Genomic DNA, 17819 nt, shown 5'->3' with positions numbered 1-17819 from the left:
CACAGCAGTATGGCTGACAGCCAGAGCAGCACTGGGAGCAAAAAATAAACCATGGAAAAAAGAGGTTAAAAAACACACACACACACACACACACACACACACACACACACCACCCCACCCAAGCACGGGTGAGCAAGCAGAACTCTAGCGAGCTTGATTTGATCTGAAGATGATGGAGTGTCGTCATCAGTGGCATTTGTTTTGCCACAATCGAGAAAATTGTAAGCAGCTGCTGCCCCGCGTGGCCCGCCGCCCCCCCCCAGCCGCTCCTGCTTCCACGCTTCAGCAAGGGCTCCATTAAGTCCTGGAGAGGCCCCCAGCACTCTCGAGGGCCACGCTGGCCCCCCTTCCGGGCGCTTTGTTTATGCTGGTGGCTGCTCACGTCCTCCTGGTTCTGCTCGTCTGTGCCGACCACCGTGTCACGGCGCCACTCTCCGCATGTGGACGGGAGCCGTGGGCGTAAACCTCCGGTGCGGTGGGGGGTGGGGAGGGGGGTTGGGGGGGCACTACCTCCTCCCGTCTGTGTCGCCACGCACAGGAGCTAATCGGGACGCGGACCCGCAGCCCACGGCCGGCAGCCCACGGCCAGCGCCTCGAGGTCCTGGACTGACCAGACTGCTGGTAAACATCTTGTTCCCAGCCCTTCCTCCCTACAGCAGATTAGCGGCGGCTCTTATCAGCCGGGCTCCACTGGCCGTCTAATCGGCCGCGAGCACGTCTGCGTGTCCAGACTCCCCGCTGCCCCTCGGCCTCCTGCTTCCTCGCGTGTGTTTGAATTCTTCTCCAGTGCCACCATGTAGCGGACGCCTCGGAGGCAGCAACTACCAGCCACTACCTCCGACAGCTCCGGCCCATCGGGTCACGCGGCTGCGGTCCGGCCGGGAGCGCTGATAAGCGTTCCACTTCCTCCCTTTGCTCTTACGGGGGTTCTCGCTTCCTTCGTTCTGGTTACCTTCTAAAGAGATGATTGGTCTTCGTCCTGTTTGTAGTTCTATCCTCCGTTGTCTCCCCTGTGGTTTGTAGTTGACACATGAAAACATTTTCATTGAAACATTCTCAGGGTTTGTCTAAGCATTTTGTTCTGGTTTGCAGGATGGGGCATTTTAAAAACCCAACTGATCTCCAGATTTCATAGACCTGTTTGATATATAAACAGAAGCATCCAGAAAAAGCAGATTAATTTTGTTGACACTGTAGGCTGAGCTTCCTGCAAATTGTACTTGGGTATTAGCTGATATTGTGCTAATAGTCAGTACCAGCTCAGCAGCAAAAGGAGGTTGCCTCAATTTATAAGATTTTAAAGTCTGCCTACAGCTCTTCACTTATTTTCAAACTTTCCTTTTTGATGCATTAATGCGTGTTGATCATTATCATGGCCAATCTTATCCCCTGAAGCGTGGCGGTAATTGTGTTAAAAAATAATTAGCTCATTATGCTCGGGAGCCTTTTGTAACATTTTGCTGTCTGACTGGACCAATTAGCATGCTGAGTTCAAAGGCAGAGGACAGACTGATTGGGGATCTGATTACATTTGTAATTATATTGATAGTTCGCTGCTGGCTAAATGTGAATGTTAGGACCCTTAGATTTGGGCAGTTATTTCACTCATAAAATCACGGCCTGATAAAATCACGGCTTGGATCAGAGGAGTTTGTCTCATCGTTCAGGTGCAAGAGGTGTGTAACGTTAATGGTTAATTCCACCTCAACAGTAGCAGAATGTAGTTGCCTTCAATCCCACCATGAAATCTTTTCAGTACTCGTATGTCTTCCACAGGTAATTCACTGCTTCTGGCTGAGAAGGAATTGCGCGATTTTGAATGTTTTTAACTTTCAGATTATGGAATCTGTTTTTCTTGTCTGGAGCGTCTATGACTTTTGGCAGGAGACTGTTTGGGCCCTTTTCAGGCCAGCATTGTCAGAACTCTCTTGATAAGGAGCTGATATCGGAGCTGCCGCGGTCCGGCGGTCCAGCTACAGACGAGGGCCTGCGAGATGTTCTGCACACAGTGCATTTTCGGTCAGCCGTGTCAGAGCTGGCCTGTCCGACTAAGTGCTGATTTTGTTATTTTGCGTTGGCCTGTTACCTAGAAACACGCCGGTCAGCACCAACGCTGCACATACCTTTCAGTTTCTATAGCAGCGTTATCCTGCAGATACAGGGTAATATAAATACCACATTTAATTACTCAAACGAGCACATGCTTGCGTGTCCTCATTTGCACTCCCACGCACTCCTACGCTGAAATACACACACGGAGGAGAGGGAGAGGTGTGCATTAAAGCTCTTTGTGGTGGATGAGGGTGGGGTGATAAAACTATCCAGGCACTGCGCCCCCTAGAGGCACCTGGAGCTTTGGTGTCTTCACGCAGAGGGACAAAGAGAGAGACAGACAGTGATAAAGACAGGCAGACACACACACACAGAGAAATTGACAAAGCTGTAATCATGTTCAGTTTAGTCGTTTCATTCGTCTGGGCAAATGCCATGGTGGGCCATTAATGGGGTAATGAAGTAAACAGGGGAGAGTGGACACTGTCCAACTGGCCTGGCGTCCTGCGCCCATGGGAAAACACATCCACACACGCGCTCACACACACCCGCACGCGCTCACACACACCCTCGATACGAGTGGAGTACACGCCACATAAAGCCCAGCATACGCTGCACTGCTGCTGGGAGCACTCATGGCCATGGGCCAATAAACTGCCTCATTCTCGTCCTCAGTCACATACATGTCTGTATACACACACACACACACACACACACACACACACACACACACACACACCCCACCAGCATCTGGCTCATGTGCCAGATCCAGCTACTTATCCCACTGGCTGAGGGCTGTGTGTGTGTGTGTGTGTGTGTGTGTGTGTGTGTGTTGTGTGTGCGTGTGCGTGTGTGTGTGTGTGTGTGTGTGTGTGTGTGTGTGTGTGTGTGTGTGTGTGTGTGTGTGTGTGTGTGTGTGTGTGTGTGTGTGTGACTGAGGGCCAGGTCAGGTCTAGCCCCTCACTCACACTGGACATTATCTCTTTCAAACACGCACTGCCCTCGCCGATTCGATTTGGCCATTATGTACGCCAGAGGCTTTTTGTTGCTATTGGCTTCCTGTAAAAACCTGTCATAACACGGTTCGTCCAGCCCTCGAGGTGACATCAGTCTTGCGAGCAGACAGCAGGTAGGTCAGCCACGTCCTGCTTGCGGGTTTGGCCCCGGTCTCTTACCGACATCGGCGCCGCGCTTTAGCAACGGCGCAGTTCAAAGAGGACATGTCTTCAGAGTCTTCAAGGCTAGCGAGGACCAGTGGAGCCGCTCGTGTGGGGACACAAAAGTGTCAGCGTGCAGCGTGGCCGTCGCGTGGCCATTTTGGTTCTTATTGCTCCTGAGCTCAGAGCTGCGTGCGACACAGACAGCACAAGGGTCTCTTGCCTCTGAATTCGATTTGCGCAGGAGAGACCGAGAGTTAACGGCAGCTGTAGTGACTGCCGCAGTCGTTTTTTTTTTTTTTTGCAGTCACAGAGGCGTCCACTTTTGGGTTATTAGATCGCACTTATGAGAATGTGTGGAAATATCTTATTTTTTGTCAGGGGAGCCTTAGCTTCAGGGTCTTTACCGTCAACATAGAGCTTTCAGTCAAACCTCTGATGGACAGCTGGTAGAGGTCAGAAGTCAACCACGTCCCAGGGTGGTGGTGAAACGAAGTGCCCCCAGCAGGGCAGGGTTCGTTTCAGGGTGAGAGTGGCTGGCTCTTCCTGGACTGGAGACCTAGCCAGAGTCTCACAGCCCATTTGGTTCTAATAAGGTGGGAGGATCCGGGTGGCAGGGGTCAGTCTGTGGGGGGGCTTCCCCCCGTCCACACCGCCCCTCGTGGTATGCCCGTAGCTCAAGATCCCCTTTCCTCAGCGCACTCGGGCGTACACGCCCTCGCAGACCAAATAAAGGCCTTCATTCACTCAGCCCACCTCCACTCTCCTGTTGAAAGGCGGAGAGGGAGAGAGGGAGAGAGGGATCTGCTGTGAGGAGGAGAGGAGAGGCAGGACAGGGCAGCTGGAGGAGGATCAGAGAGACCTCGCTCTTCCTGTCGTCCAGGAAGACGCCGGGGGGAGGAGGAGGAGGAGGAGGAGGAGGAAGAGGAGGAGGAGGAGGGGTGGGTCTACTCTCTCAGCTCGGCTCCGGAAGATCCGCCCGTTTTAGCAACCCTGCACGAGGTCATCCGCACAGCCCTGTCCCGTGTCCCAGCTGGGGGTCGCTCAGTGGGAGACGCACGCAGACCTAACCTCAGAGATGGGGGGGAGGGGAGGGTGGGATGCGTCTCCCTCACATCTCCTCCGGTGCCGCGCTCCAAGTTCTGCATCGCCACTTCCATGCGGGGGGGGCGTCTGCGCGGGGCAGAGCTCCAGGGTCAACACTGGCAGACAGGGTGACGAGCGAGACGCCCATAATCCCAGCAGGTGCCCTAAACTCAGGCCATGGCCAGTGCAGCAGGGAGCCTTCCTTCACTGTGGACTCACCGATCACACGGCTGAAGTACTCCAACTACATCAACGGCACTTCATATTTCACATATTTCACAGCAGTAAATACATCTCTCACCGGTGCGGCTCTTTCGCATATTGTTTTGATGACACTGTGGACATAATGAATCTTAATCCAGGAAAGTCTAACCAGAGTGCCTTAGCTCATCCTTAATCTGATTTAATGGTCCACGTGTGTCCTGGAGAAGGTTCCTGTCCCTCTGTGATTTACCCGCCCTGCTCCGATTCAGCAAACTTCAGCTCAGAGACGCCTCTACTGATTTGTGTGTGTTTGCAGGATCCAAGCCAAGACCCGAGAACTTCGGGAGCGTCAGGCCAGGGAGAGGGACTATGCCGAAATCCAGGACATCAACCGCACCTTCAGCTCTGACGAGGAGCACCCCTACGCAGGCATCGGCTCTCTGGACTCCTCCGTGGACAGCAGCCAGAGCCTGAACCAGACCACCGGCCTGGAGCGACAGCCCAGCAGCCCTGCTCACCCGCCCCTGGAGACCCTCTACGCCCAAGTCAACAAGCCCCGCAGTGGGCGCCATCCCTCAGAAGACAGGTAGGGGGCGGTATTGACCACGCTGCCATGATGCATTTTTTTTCCTGTGGAAATCAAATAGTCAGAAATATGGAATGCCGTGGTTGCATTTCATTTAACGAGTTAAACAGTGGCATAATGTGAAAGAGGTTGTTTCAGCCTAGTAGAAGTTCACTACTTCAGCGTGTTTACCTCTCCTTAGTCTGCAGACGCAGCTGCCGATATGAAGTGCGCGATCCAGATACTTTACAGGCGGTGAAATGTTGAAGGGTAGCACAGCTCACGCTGCTTGTGTTAGCTTCCCCATTTCGGCTTGTCGTGTGTTTGAAAGCGACGAGGACACGCTTGTGTCACGCGTGTGCCGTCTCTTCACGGGAAGCTCAAAGCTCAGACACCATACCCACGGCCTTGCCAATGCCTGCCACTAGTGGGGTTCACAGCCAAGGTAAATCATCAATAATTCCCAACATGTGAAAATTTTATAAGCACCAGCTTGCTTTATTGCCCAGGATCAGGCGAAATCCTCTCGATATGTCGGTTTCTGAGACACAGACTGACAGGGATTCATCTATTTTGTCGGGGGAGAATGAAGGCGTCTGTAAACAGTGTGCATGCACCATTTTAAGGACAAAACCGGTGTGTGTTTTTGGAGGGGGGTTTCTGGTCCTGGGTTTGCTTGGTGCGGGAGAAGAAGGTGAAACACTGTTGCAGAAGCTCGAGTACCTTCAGCTGGGTTGAGCTGTACGGTGTGTCTTCAGGTTTATTGTGAACGGCTGCCACAATGCTTCCAGTCCGCCTCAGAGTTCCAAATTTATATCAAATTCCCCTCATATTTAATTAACATTGGCCCACATGCTGAACAAATGATAACATTGACTTGATGTGCTATACAGTGTCCAGATCCACGCAGTCACTATGGAATATGGAATTTTTTACTGTAGTCACAATAATAGAGCCTTGAAAGGAGAGTGTTTACCTCCGTCACACTAATAACTCTCGGTGGAATCGTTAAAACAGCTGATAATCACCTCATTGTGGGTAATAGCATTGAGCAGATGATTGACAGCTGCCACTCTGGGGGATTTGTGACCTTTGGAGGTGCACAGTGGGAGGGGCATTTTGAGGCAGCGTGTTATAGTTCTCAGCTCTAACTCCTCCCTCTCCCGCTGACAGCGGGTCTCCTATGATGGCCTCTCCCTGTGGGGTGACCTCACTGGTCACATGACAGCACTGTGCAGCCATTCGATAAGCTGCTTAATCCGAGTGCCGATATTTCTGGTGGCTGGAAGAGACTGGTTTTCGATCGGCCAGCCCCCGTGGGGACACTGCTGTGTGGCGCACTGCTGGGCCACCCTACCACAGGTCAGACTGGGAGAATGCGTAAGTGATAGATTTGACACTGTTGGGTTGTAACCCATTCGTGGGGGGGATTTAGGGGGGAGCAGAGGGGTGTGATGTGAACCAGTTGCTGAAACAGTTAAAATTAAATCAGAATAGTTTAATCTAATATGACATAGCAAAGTTCATCTCCATTAAAGTAAAACTGTTAGGCTAATCTTTGCATAGACCTCCACAAACACTACAGATGATGTCGTTGGAGTGGAGAGACGGGGACGCGATAAAAACGAAAAACTTCCAAAGCAACCAATGTCGTGATATGCGGAGAAAGCCATTTTCTTGTCTTGTCTTCTCTTTCTTCCTGGGAGAGGCTGGCGGAGAGGGAGGTGTTGTATCTAATGCTCTTCGTGGAGGGTTTGGCTGGTGCAGGCGTGAGCAGGTTGTCTCCTGCTGTCGAGCTTTGTGCTAAACAGCTGCTTTTGTCTCTGCTGCTGAATTCCCAATCATCATCTCATTCTCTCTGCAGACCAGCCTGCTCTATTTATAGCACCCTGCACAGCACTGATCTTTACGGGGCATAAAAGTGATGATGCATGTGTGTACATTCTCATATGCCCACGCAAAACACACACACACACACACACACACACACACACACACACACACAACGTTGCCTCACAATGGAAACTGTGTACCATTACCCCTCACATGGATTTTCTTCATTTTGTTTTGACTTTTGTGAAATCCCCCTTTGGTGGTCTGGAGGTATGCCATCATTGTTTTGTTTTCATTCTCATTTCATTAGTTCAGATGTCTGGAACTAGCCACAAACAGGGTCTCCTGATGTTCAGGTCTCCTAATGGTTGGGTTTCCTAACGTTCTTTAGCAGTGTGCTCCTGTGTTGGGTGTTGGGTGAGTGGCAGGGAGCACTCTGAGGTCTCTGTCTTTTAGCAGGAGAACAGGGCTGGTTTCTGTAACAAGAGTGTGCAGAGGGGTTAAATTGGAAGAGCCTCTCGGCAAAAGAGTTACTGTGAGGAATTGCCCTGCTTTTGCATAATTTTCACATGTATGTGTTTATGAGAGCTAATGGAATTTGCCTCGAAGGCAGTTTGTCTTTGCAGAATCTGAAGAAAATGCAAACAGTATTCCATAAACTCTAACCAGTTTTTGTTTAGGACTTTTCTGCTTTGCATATCACTTAGGAGGATGGCGTTGTGAAATCCGTTGTAATATTTGTCATCGTGGCTCTGAAATTAATCGCCGGCTTTCATTTTTTATTTAGCTCCGAGGCCGGCAATCTACATAAATGCCATAATGCTCTTTGAAATGCATTCAGACTCCAGACAGTCATTCATAGACTCAATCAAGCAGTACCCAGTTCCCTCTGTGTATCAGAACAAACACCAAACAACCTTTTGCTTTCCAAATCAAAGCTAATGGAAATTTCATGGTGTCGGACTCCTACTATAAAAAAAATCCTCAAACCACAAGTGAATGTTGACTGTTCATAATAAACAGCTTTGTGGAACTTTTTATAGTCAAAACTTGAGTAGTCTGGGCTTTCCTGAAACAGAGTGGAAAATAAACTTTAAAGGCCTTTATCCTTATGCTTTACTTACAATAGAGGACATTTTTATCACACTGGGATTCCAGGGACACACGGACATCCTGTGTGAAGGTGTTGAATCAGGAAGTAGATAAAGAGTCATGCGTGTTCTCTGCCAGATGTAGTGAAGGGGTGTTACATATACTGACTCATTAGAACTCACAAATGTGAGAGAACGGTAGAGTTAGCTGATACGACATTGAAGTTAAAGGGTTGTTTTGTTGAGAAATGTCCTACTCAGAACTCTTCCTTCTGTGTGGGCAATAAGGTTTAATGTCCAGGTCGACACATTCCAGGTTTCAGCTGCCAGTACTATATCAGTACGATATCTGGATCCTTTTGTGTGAGTTTTTACCCATTACCACAGTCATCCTCATACACCGTCACCTCTGTGCCTCATTATTTCCATCACCCTCGTACTCTGTCACCTACAGCCAATCATGTGCGATACCAAAAATGGCCCCGTGTCTGTTCAGTTGAGTCGCCCCGTTTTGGATGACCGGGTCTGACTCCTGTACTGTCCTCACTGTTCTCTTAAAGCCCAGATTAACTCACTGGTGCGATGTCCAATCTTTCAGCAATGGGGCTTTGTGTGAGAGATGCTGTCTGCTGACTAGCATGTGATTGGGGGGGTTTAAGGAGAAACTGAGCGCGAGAGTTAAGGGGCCTTAATGAGATGGGTTCAAATTCCGTACACTGTCTCACAAATAAGAATGGAGCTGATAAAAAAGTGTTTGTGTAAGTCAGGCCAGAGGTCACGCTTCAGAGGAAGCGCCCCGTACAGACAACGGGCACGTCACCATTTAACCTCTGATGGGAAGAGATGTGGTGGCATGGTTGTTTTTTTAGACAAGCATCGAAGAGTATTGTAAATTAGTCGACTAAATTGAAGGGAGTCTGTGGATGTTTGCTTGGTGATACGCACTAGCAGTTTTCTGACTTGGAGATCCACTCAGCCTATCTGAGGTCATGTTTCCTTAACCCTTAAAACGCAGCTTGTGTCAGTGTGTCTTGGTGCATTTTTTATCTACATCTTACTCCCACAGCACCGCCCACAGATATAAAATCAATACATTCTCTTTTGCCTTTGCCAAAAATGTGTCCCCATTAACCTCAGACTATTGAAACTCTCCAGCTCCCTAGTCGAACATCCAGTGTGTTCGTACGAGGTTTAGTGCAGTCCACAGCTGTCCAGATACGCCCCAGCTGGAAGGAGAGTCCTGAGATCACTGTCCCCGTAGCTCATAGCATGTCTCTGTCAGGAGGTCATTAGGGTGACGGCTCCGGGCCTCTGCTGCTGAGGTGACCAGATGCAACGCTGCTACGCTCTCCACGCTCTGATACACAGAGCCTCCACCCAGACACCCAGACTGGACCCTGCGTTTATGACTGGGTCCAGAGAGGGCCATGGGTACCTCTTATACCACTTCTCCACTAAACGAGTACAACTATTACACCTGGAAACAGGTCGCATGGAGAATACAGCCACATTGCAAGTAACATGATTGTTTCGTGCATCGCCCACTAATGACTCACTACTGCTGTATTTGATAGGGTTCTCATGCTTCTAGTTGTAAATGGTGGCATGGTGGGTAACCAACTTTTCACAGAGGAGATAGGATAGGACCTGTCTATCAGACCTGTCTGGACCTGAACCTGTTTATCAGAACTATGACAGGACCCTTCAGTCTTCAGCACTTGCATCACAGGTCCGATGTTTCTACACCAGCACTAATTTGGCACCATTTGCTATGTCTTGGACCCTGTGATTTTGCAGTTGGAAAGCATTTGGGGTTAGTTATTTTTCCATGAGCAAATTATGTTTCTGTATTATATTATATATAAGTACTTTTCCTGAACCCGTTGCTTCAGGAGGAGATCAAAAAATTGGATTTATTTATTTTTAAGTCAGTCTGCTGGCTGAGATAGAGCTGGCGGATGACCTCATTTTTAGACAGGCTGCCGACAGGGCAGACCTGAGCACGTACAGGACCCCTGGGGCCACGGGAGCACAATGGCGTGTGCTCGGTGAGCACCGGGCTGACAGGTGTCACGGAGAATGAGATCCGAAGGAGCGTGAAGCAAACCGTCACCTCTGTGATGCACGGTAGCTTGACTGACGGCTGTTCCCATTAGGGCCGTATTCCCTAAGTTACTCTAAGTCGAGAGAGATGGAGAGTACACACTCCGCTCCGGAGAGCTAGGCGGGTGCGGGCGGCTCAAAGCCCCTGCCCTGCAGAGACGTGCTGGGAGGTGTTTTTCCTCTCGCCCTCCCCCGCCCCCTCCGTTCCCACCTCCTCCGTTCTGCCTTTCTTCTAAATCCGCTCGCTCCTGACTTTGCATGGTGCTGAAATTGGATTATGTTCTGTGGGTACCTTTCAGGCTGGTGATAAAAGGGTCCTTCCTTTCATCTGGGGGAGAAGCTGTTTGGGTTGTTTTTATCCCCGTATTGCAGATAGTAAGTGAGACAGAGACAGGCCTGGTAGAGCACTAATCCCCCAGAGACAGACATACTTCACTCGTCCATGGTGTCTCCATCTCTGCTGTCCTGCAGGGTTAATGTCAGCAGTCTTCCTTCTGGACTCTCCAGCTTACCTGCATCATTACCTTCTCACAGCGAGACGAACGCCGGCGTTCTCACGGCAAAACGTCAGCGTTCTCGTAGCAACAGAACGGAATGGTGCCGTTCTCGTAGCAACAGAACGGAATGGTGCCGTTCTCGTAGCAACAGAACGGAATGGTGCCGTTCTCGTAGCAACAGAACGGAATGGTGCCGTTCTCGTAGCAACAGAACGCTGCTGTTCCTGCAGCAACAATCGCTCCTGTTTCCACAGCAACTTTTCTTTACACTTGAGTGTTCCTCTCATCTTCATTTACACATCAGTTTTCACATCAGTGTTGAAAAGATTCATTGCAGGAAGAAATTACCACAGACTTACCGCATTAGCACTGTTTTCATTCTGTAATTATCTCAGAATTAAAACTTAATAGCAATAGTGATTTTATTATTATTTTCTTCTCAATTCAATTAGGGCGTCATTAAAGCGGACTACATCTGGAGCACTTTCTCTTTAATAGTATTTGTTAATAATTCATTTGTAAATAGATGAGCGCTTTGAGATGGCTGCGTATGTTTATGGAGTGTAGATGCTTAATCTACTTCATCAGACCCCTGGGAATAGACAAACTCATATAGTGCTATATATATGCCGCGCGTCAACACTCACATGTTCTTAATGACATTTGTGTAGATTACACTCATCTCAACCCCTCGCACCAGGGGCAAATGGCTCTCCCAGTCTGAGCATATGTTTCAGCCGTCAGTACCCCCCCCTCCCAGCCCCACACACACACACACACACACACGTACATATTTCTCTCTCTCTCTCTCTCTCTCTCTCTCTCTCTCTCTCTCTCTCTCTCTCTCTCTCTCTCTCTCTCTCTCTCTGTCTCGCTCTTTGTCTCTCTGGGCCTCATAGAGATGCCTCAGATATGAGCAGTTCTCCTGCCAAGAAAAGCACAGGCCCTTGTTTGTGGACCTTTCGCCCAGAACTTCACTCCCATCTCCTTGTGCGTTGTGTAAGATGTCGTCCTGGTGTGTTGTGTAAGATGTCGTCCTGGTGTGTTGTGTAAGATGTCGTCCTGGTGTGTTGTGTAAGATGTCGTCCTGGTGTGTTGCGCTACTCTTCCAATTCAGAGCATCGTTTAGAGTGGAAGCCATTTCACTTGTGAAAGGCCATCTGTATAAGCCACTACTGTGAAATAAACGATGTAATACACTGATACAGCAGGTAACAGGGAGTTGACTTATTCTCATTTGTAGCCCTAATGGTGAAAACACACACGCGCACACACTTATTTCATGAGATTTATTCCATGGCTCTGACTAATGTTCCTCAGTGGTAGGACAAAGGGAGATGTTTGTGTGTGTGTGTGTGTGTGTGTGTGTGTGTGTGTGTGGTGGGGGGGGTGTCTTATCTGTGGTGTTATGTGCTGATAGTGTGTAGTATCTGGGAGGCAAAAGCCAGCGGATTATCTGCCGCGCCTGTTTCCATATTTTCGCTCTGCTTGGTGAAGAGCCCTCTGGGAGGAGGAAGAGGAGCGGGAGAGGAAGATCCTCCCTCACATGTCCCAGCACAGCCATTTAGGAGGGCAAACAGCCCAAAAGTAGAGGCTACACACACACACACACACACACACACACACACACACACACACACACACACACACACACACACACACACACCTCTGTTGAAAAAGTGGGGAAGACCTTATTAGGAGGTGTGTACTATAGGGATTTTCTTATTGTCCTTCAAAATAAACCTTTGTATCTTGCCTAAGTAAACTTCCAGAAGGAAGATGAAAGGAAGCTGAGAGAGAGAGAGAGAGAGAGAGAGAGATAGATAGAGAGAGAGAGAGGTGCGCGTGCCAAAACCGTACCACATACTCCTGTGTTCCTGCCCACATGAACACATCAAATATGAGGCACACCAGGCCCTGCGTCTGCATCTGCTGTACAGCTGAGCTCCCCCCACCAATCAGACCTGCAGATACACACTTAAACCCTGCCTTCACTCTGGCCTCTGTGGCCCTGGTGGCACTGGCCATGGTGTGTCTCTCTCCCTCTCTTCCTCTCTCTCCCTCACTCTCTCTCTCTCTCTCTCTCTCTCTCTCCCCCTCACTCTCTCTCTCTCTCTCTCCCTCACTCTCCCTCTCTCTCTCTCTCTCTCTCCCTCACTCTCTTTCTCTCTCTCTCTCTCTCCCTCTCTCCCTCACTCTCTTTCTCGCTCTCTCTGACACACACGCACACACACAAACGTTTATTTGCCTCATTTATTTATTAACCCATTAATAATGTTAATATAGCTCTGACTTGGTGTTAATGTTTGTGTGTTTGTATGTGCAAGTGTGTGCATGTGTGTGTGTGTGTGTGTTCGCGCGCGTGTGTGCATGTTTACAATGCTTTGAGGATTTGGTCTGTTTAATTATAGATAATTGAATTGAATGTTCTTACTCTCTCTTCGTTACCAATGTTACACTCATGGGTTAAACAGTATTATGTAGAACACCACCTTTGTGCTGTGTGTGTGTGTGTGTGTGTGTGTGTGTGTGTGTGTGTGTGTGTGTGTGTGTGTGTTATTTGAGAGGAGAGGATTAGATATGGGTGGATTGGCTGTTTCTGGGTCACTGCTGAGTATTTCTGTTTTCCTCAGTTACTGTACGTATGATATCTAGTAGACCATTTCCAAATGATGGATAACCCAATTCACTAACTTAATCACACAACCCTCAGCTAGCATAACCCCCCATCCCCATAAGTCCAGGCAGGATAAATGCAATCGAAAAGCAGGTGATGGAAGAGGGCAGGCAATCTCATAGAGTCAGCCTGAGTCTGGTTACCACTCTGTCTGCTCTCTCTCTCTCTCTCTCTCTCTCTCTCTCTCTCTCTCTCTCTCTCTCTCTCTCTCTCTCTCTCTCTCTCTTTCTCACTCTCTCTTTGGTTTCCCCTTCTCCTCTTTCTCTCTCTTTTCCCCTCTTCTCCCACCTCTCTCTCCCTCTCTCTCACTCTCTCTTTCGTTTCCCCTTCTCATCTCTCTCTTTTCCCCTCTTCTCCTCTCTCTCTCGCTCTCATTTCCCCTCTTCTCCTCCCTCTCTCTCTTTCTCTTTCTCTTCCCTGCTTCTCTCTCATTCTTCTCTGGTAGAGTCACTCCAGACGGTTCTTGCTCCTGGCATACGATTGGCTATGTCATGGTGTTATGGTGACCCCAGGTTGCCCCTCCTTGTGAGACAGATGGAGATATGCTTTCTTCATTTTCACTCTATGATGTTTAGTGTCCTATTTTAGGACACTTCCTTAGTATTCTCAGTAAACTAAGCTTTGTTAATATATATCATTTTGCCATACAAAAGCACCTTGAATTGAACTGAGAGAGACAAAGAGACATAGAGACAAAGGTAACGACAGAGGATGAGCAAAGAGCGAGACCACGTGAGCCTTTTTGCTAATCATGTAGCTATTTGCCCAACCTCCCCCACCCCTCTCTCTTTTGTCTCTCACTTAGTAAACCCCCCCAATCACTCTCCCTCTCTCTCTCTCTCACTCCCTCTCTCCTTATCCCTGTCTCTCACACTATCCCTCTCTCTCTCTCTCACTCCCTCTCTCCTTATCCCTGTCTCTCTCACTATCCCTCTCTCTCTCTCTCTCACTCTCCTTCCACTACCTCACCACTAACCACAGTCTCCCCTCACGGTGAGTAAGCTGATTCTACAGCGCTGTGTTGACGTGGTGCTGACAGGCTCCAGGTAGGAGAGCCACTCGGCCCTCCCTGCCTGTGGTGGGCCACGGCCCGCGGTGGTAGGCCCGGCAGGCCCAGCTCCGCTCAGCCGCACAGGGGCCATGGGAGGAAGCAGCTTCCTGAGCCCTTTGACATGCCTGTGGAAGTTACAGGACATTTAGGTCAGCTCTAAGCAAATAGCCCTCCTCCAGTTTCAAGGGGAAATAGAATCAGAGGCCAGTGATTGGTCTTACCATGTCATAAGGAAATTATCTGACCGTGTGGAACCGGATTCCCCTTTTCAGTCAAATCCAAATCGAATCACTCGTATGTGCCTTCCATATGTATTGGAGAAAGCCAATCAAAACTTCCTGTTCCAAAGACGCTTCAAAGCATGAGAGACCTTTTTGTACAATGCACCGTGATGGCAGGGGCTCGGTGTGGATTAGCACAGCCGCTCAGCGCATACCCGGTCAGCTCTGAAACGCGGGCCCGTGCAGCGCGGCTCTAATTAACGGGCCCCGGCCCACCGCTGCGGCCAGCGGACTCACCGGGCCTGCACGCAATCCCATTAGCTGGCTGTTTCCAGGGCACTAAACCCAACGCCTTTTGTGGCATTTCCTGCTATTGTCAGTCCGACCCCTCATTCCAGTGGAGCAGCGGGGCCGCAGAGCGGATCAGCGCAAGATGCTATTGTAACGGGCTCAATGCATGCCAGCCTGTTGAGCCATGCAAGTGAGAAATAACGTATTCCTCCGCTGATTAAAGCAGTGCTGGGATTTTCTGTGGAGGGGAGGGGATACCAATGTGAATGGAGATACATTTTAACCAAAAACTTTGGGTTCACAGCTATGTTTCATGGGTGTCAGTTAATTTTGCGCCCCTCCAACCCCAAAAAAACTGATCTGAAATCAGCTGGGCACATTTACCTTAAATATGCCGGGCGGCTGAAGCAAAGCCCAGATGGGTGAGCCGATAAAGAACTGGTCCAGTGCTCGTTCCCATTAGGACGGACGGATCCGGCAGGCTCCAGCGGGCCTGGCGGCTACGGTCGTAACAGGCCCACAGAGACAGCAGAGGTAATCAGCAAACGCACAGCACTCTGGGATTTCACCAAAAAGCCTCATAAAATCCAAAGGTCTGGCCTTCCATTGGCTGTAATGATGTCTGATCGCTAGTAAAATATTGTGTTAGCGTCGTTACAATGATGGCTGCCCTGCTCCTGCTGACTGGTCCTAATGGACCTCTGATGTCATCTGCAGGGAATCGGAAGACGTGTGTGACCCTTTACATCGAGTGGCTTTTCTAATAGTAGGAGCAGTAAAGAGGCTTTCTGAAGCTCTTACAAAATCACCTTTATTGGATTGCTTTGCTGATTGGCTCAAACAAAGTACAAATCTGTGCCAAAAAAGCAAATATTTTCTCTTCTCGTCCTTGTTCATGGCGCCTTCTCTGTAAGGCAGGTGACAGCTTGTTCTCAGAATACATTCTGACACCACTGCCAGTTCCTTCTTTCTGTCTTTCACACTTGTGAATCAACACACACACACAGACACACACCCTTTGGATGCTCTGATTATTAGTGTAACAACACAAAGGGAGAGGAAGGCATAAAAACAGACTCAGACATGCATGTCCATGGCAGCCCGCAGTGAAACGGCTCCCCACTGCTGCTGAATCAGTGGTCATTGTGAATGTTCGTGGGCGTGTTTGTTTCTGCTTCATGTGCCTCTGTTGACGGTATTGGGAGTCCTGGAAGTCATCACAGAGCAAAAAACCCACTGGTGCCTGTTGTGGGCCAGGGGTTAGAGGGGCAGGGTGAGTCAGGCCGGGTGAGGTGAGGGTGAGGGGCCGGAGGGTGAGGTGGATGGGGTGTGAGGTCCTGGGAAAGAGGTGCCGGATGAGAGGGACTTTCTAAATACCTGCTTAATAGTTTTGTGGCCTGTGACAGTCTTCAGGCAGCCATAAGCTAGTTATAGGAATGTGTGTGTGTGTGCGCAGTTTAAGAGACAAATGTAAAATGGGGACCTTTATTTTGTAACTTTGACCACGGGACCTTTTGTTCCATATTTTGCTTTTATTTTGCTTTGTTTTGCTCACTCATTCCTCTGCACTGCAGCAGTTTTGCTGACTGTCCAGGCTTGGCAGATAATAAATACCTAATACACTAGAGCAGTTGTTAATGCCACGAGAACTGGGACGGCGTGAGGAAGAGGAGGAGGAATGTGAGAAGCTCCTATTGTGATGTTCGTGACTGCAGTTACCAGGGGAGTGTTCACAGACACGTCTGTGTGTGCACATACCTTTGTGTCATGTGTGCTTTCATATGTATTTTGGATGAACTGTTACATCAGTTAACCTCATGACTGGTATTATAGTACTTTATTACTTTGACATAAACTACTTTATTACTTTGACTTTGACATTACTTTGTATAAAATTCATCCTCAATCCCCACATGTGCAATATAAAGGGTGTGATTTTTAAAACAAATATGTCCCCAAGGCTTTGGGGTGGGGTAGTGATTGCTATAACTTAAACTTCAGGTCTAGCAGGCACATTTTCTCTGTCTGACTGTCATATTTGCATGCTCACACCTAGAGTGCTCCATCATAACGAGTAGCCCTGATACTCCGGGCCCGGTGGACAGAGTGTGGCGTCAGTGTGTGGCATCAGTGTGTGGCTACCACACCCGCAGAGCTGCTGTGGGACTGAGAGCAGACTGTATAGCCCCCACCTGTGCCTGATGAGAAAAGCTCTCTGTCTGTCTGTCTGTCTGTCTATCTGCCTGCCTGCCTCTCTCTCTCGGGCTGAATAACCAAAGCTGATTAGTCAAACTTGCGATTTCCAATTTCAAACCCCAGACACAAACCCCTCCACACACACTTAATATTCATGCAGAGAGAGCGTTGACCCAGGCGGCTGCCCCCCCCCCCCCCCCACTCCTCCACCCACTCACTTAAGCAGCTTATTCACACTGCTGAGGAAGAGGAGGTGAGGAAGAGGAGTGTGTGCCACAGACCAGAAGTCAAACATTAGGTTATTGCAGAATGTGTTTATGAAGAGAAAGATCTACAACCTTGTTACTTGGAATAAATATGGAGTATGACATTCTCTTCTTTGTGATTTATATTTCTATAATAATGAGCTATATTGCATAGTTTCTTGTTTACAGTTTATATATATATAATATTGTACTTCGGTGCTTCGGTGAACAGAGGTCCATTGTGAGAGTCAGGATGAGTGAGAAGGATGTCTGTCTCTGAAGGTTCTGTCCACTCAGCAGGTGCGCAGTGCCTGCAGCTGCCACTAGGGGCATCGCTGTCACTGTGTTAGGCTCATAAGTCCTGATGCAGTAGAAACATGGGGAACACATTACGAACCCAAGCCTGATTTGTACAGTGGTAAAGGTCCTCATTTTTAATCAGTGTGAAAAAATTGCCTTTTTGGAGAGTTTTTGTCTGTGCGTGCGTGCGTGCGTGTGTGTATGTGTGTGTGTGTTGGGACTGTTGATTGTAAGTCATAGACTCTCTGTG

At 49.0% G+C, this 17819-nt stretch overlaps 1 protein-coding gene across 1 annotated transcript in view; it reads left to right on the top strand.

The window, feature by feature from the left end:
• The window catches only part of pard3aa (par-3 family cell polarity regulator alpha, a), a 129138-nt gene that overhangs the window by 57075 nt on the left and 54244 nt on the right, over nt 1-17819 (top strand). The window contains exon 8 of the mRNA XM_076970145.1: nt 4816-5085. Coding sequence (XP_076826260.1) covers nt 4816-5085 — 270 coding nt within the window. The remainder of the gene's footprint in view (nt 1-4815; nt 5086-17819) is intronic.

Source organism: Brachyhypopomus gauderio, chromosome 13 (genome assembly GCF_052324685.1).
Source record: "Brachyhypopomus gauderio isolate BG-103 chromosome 13, BGAUD_0.2, whole genome shotgun sequence".
Lineage (NCBI taxonomy): Eukaryota > Metazoa > Chordata > Actinopteri > Gymnotiformes > Hypopomidae > Brachyhypopomus > Brachyhypopomus gauderio.
The sequence above is the reverse complement of the archived record's forward strand: the minus strand, read 5'-3'. Positions and strand labels throughout refer to the sequence as shown.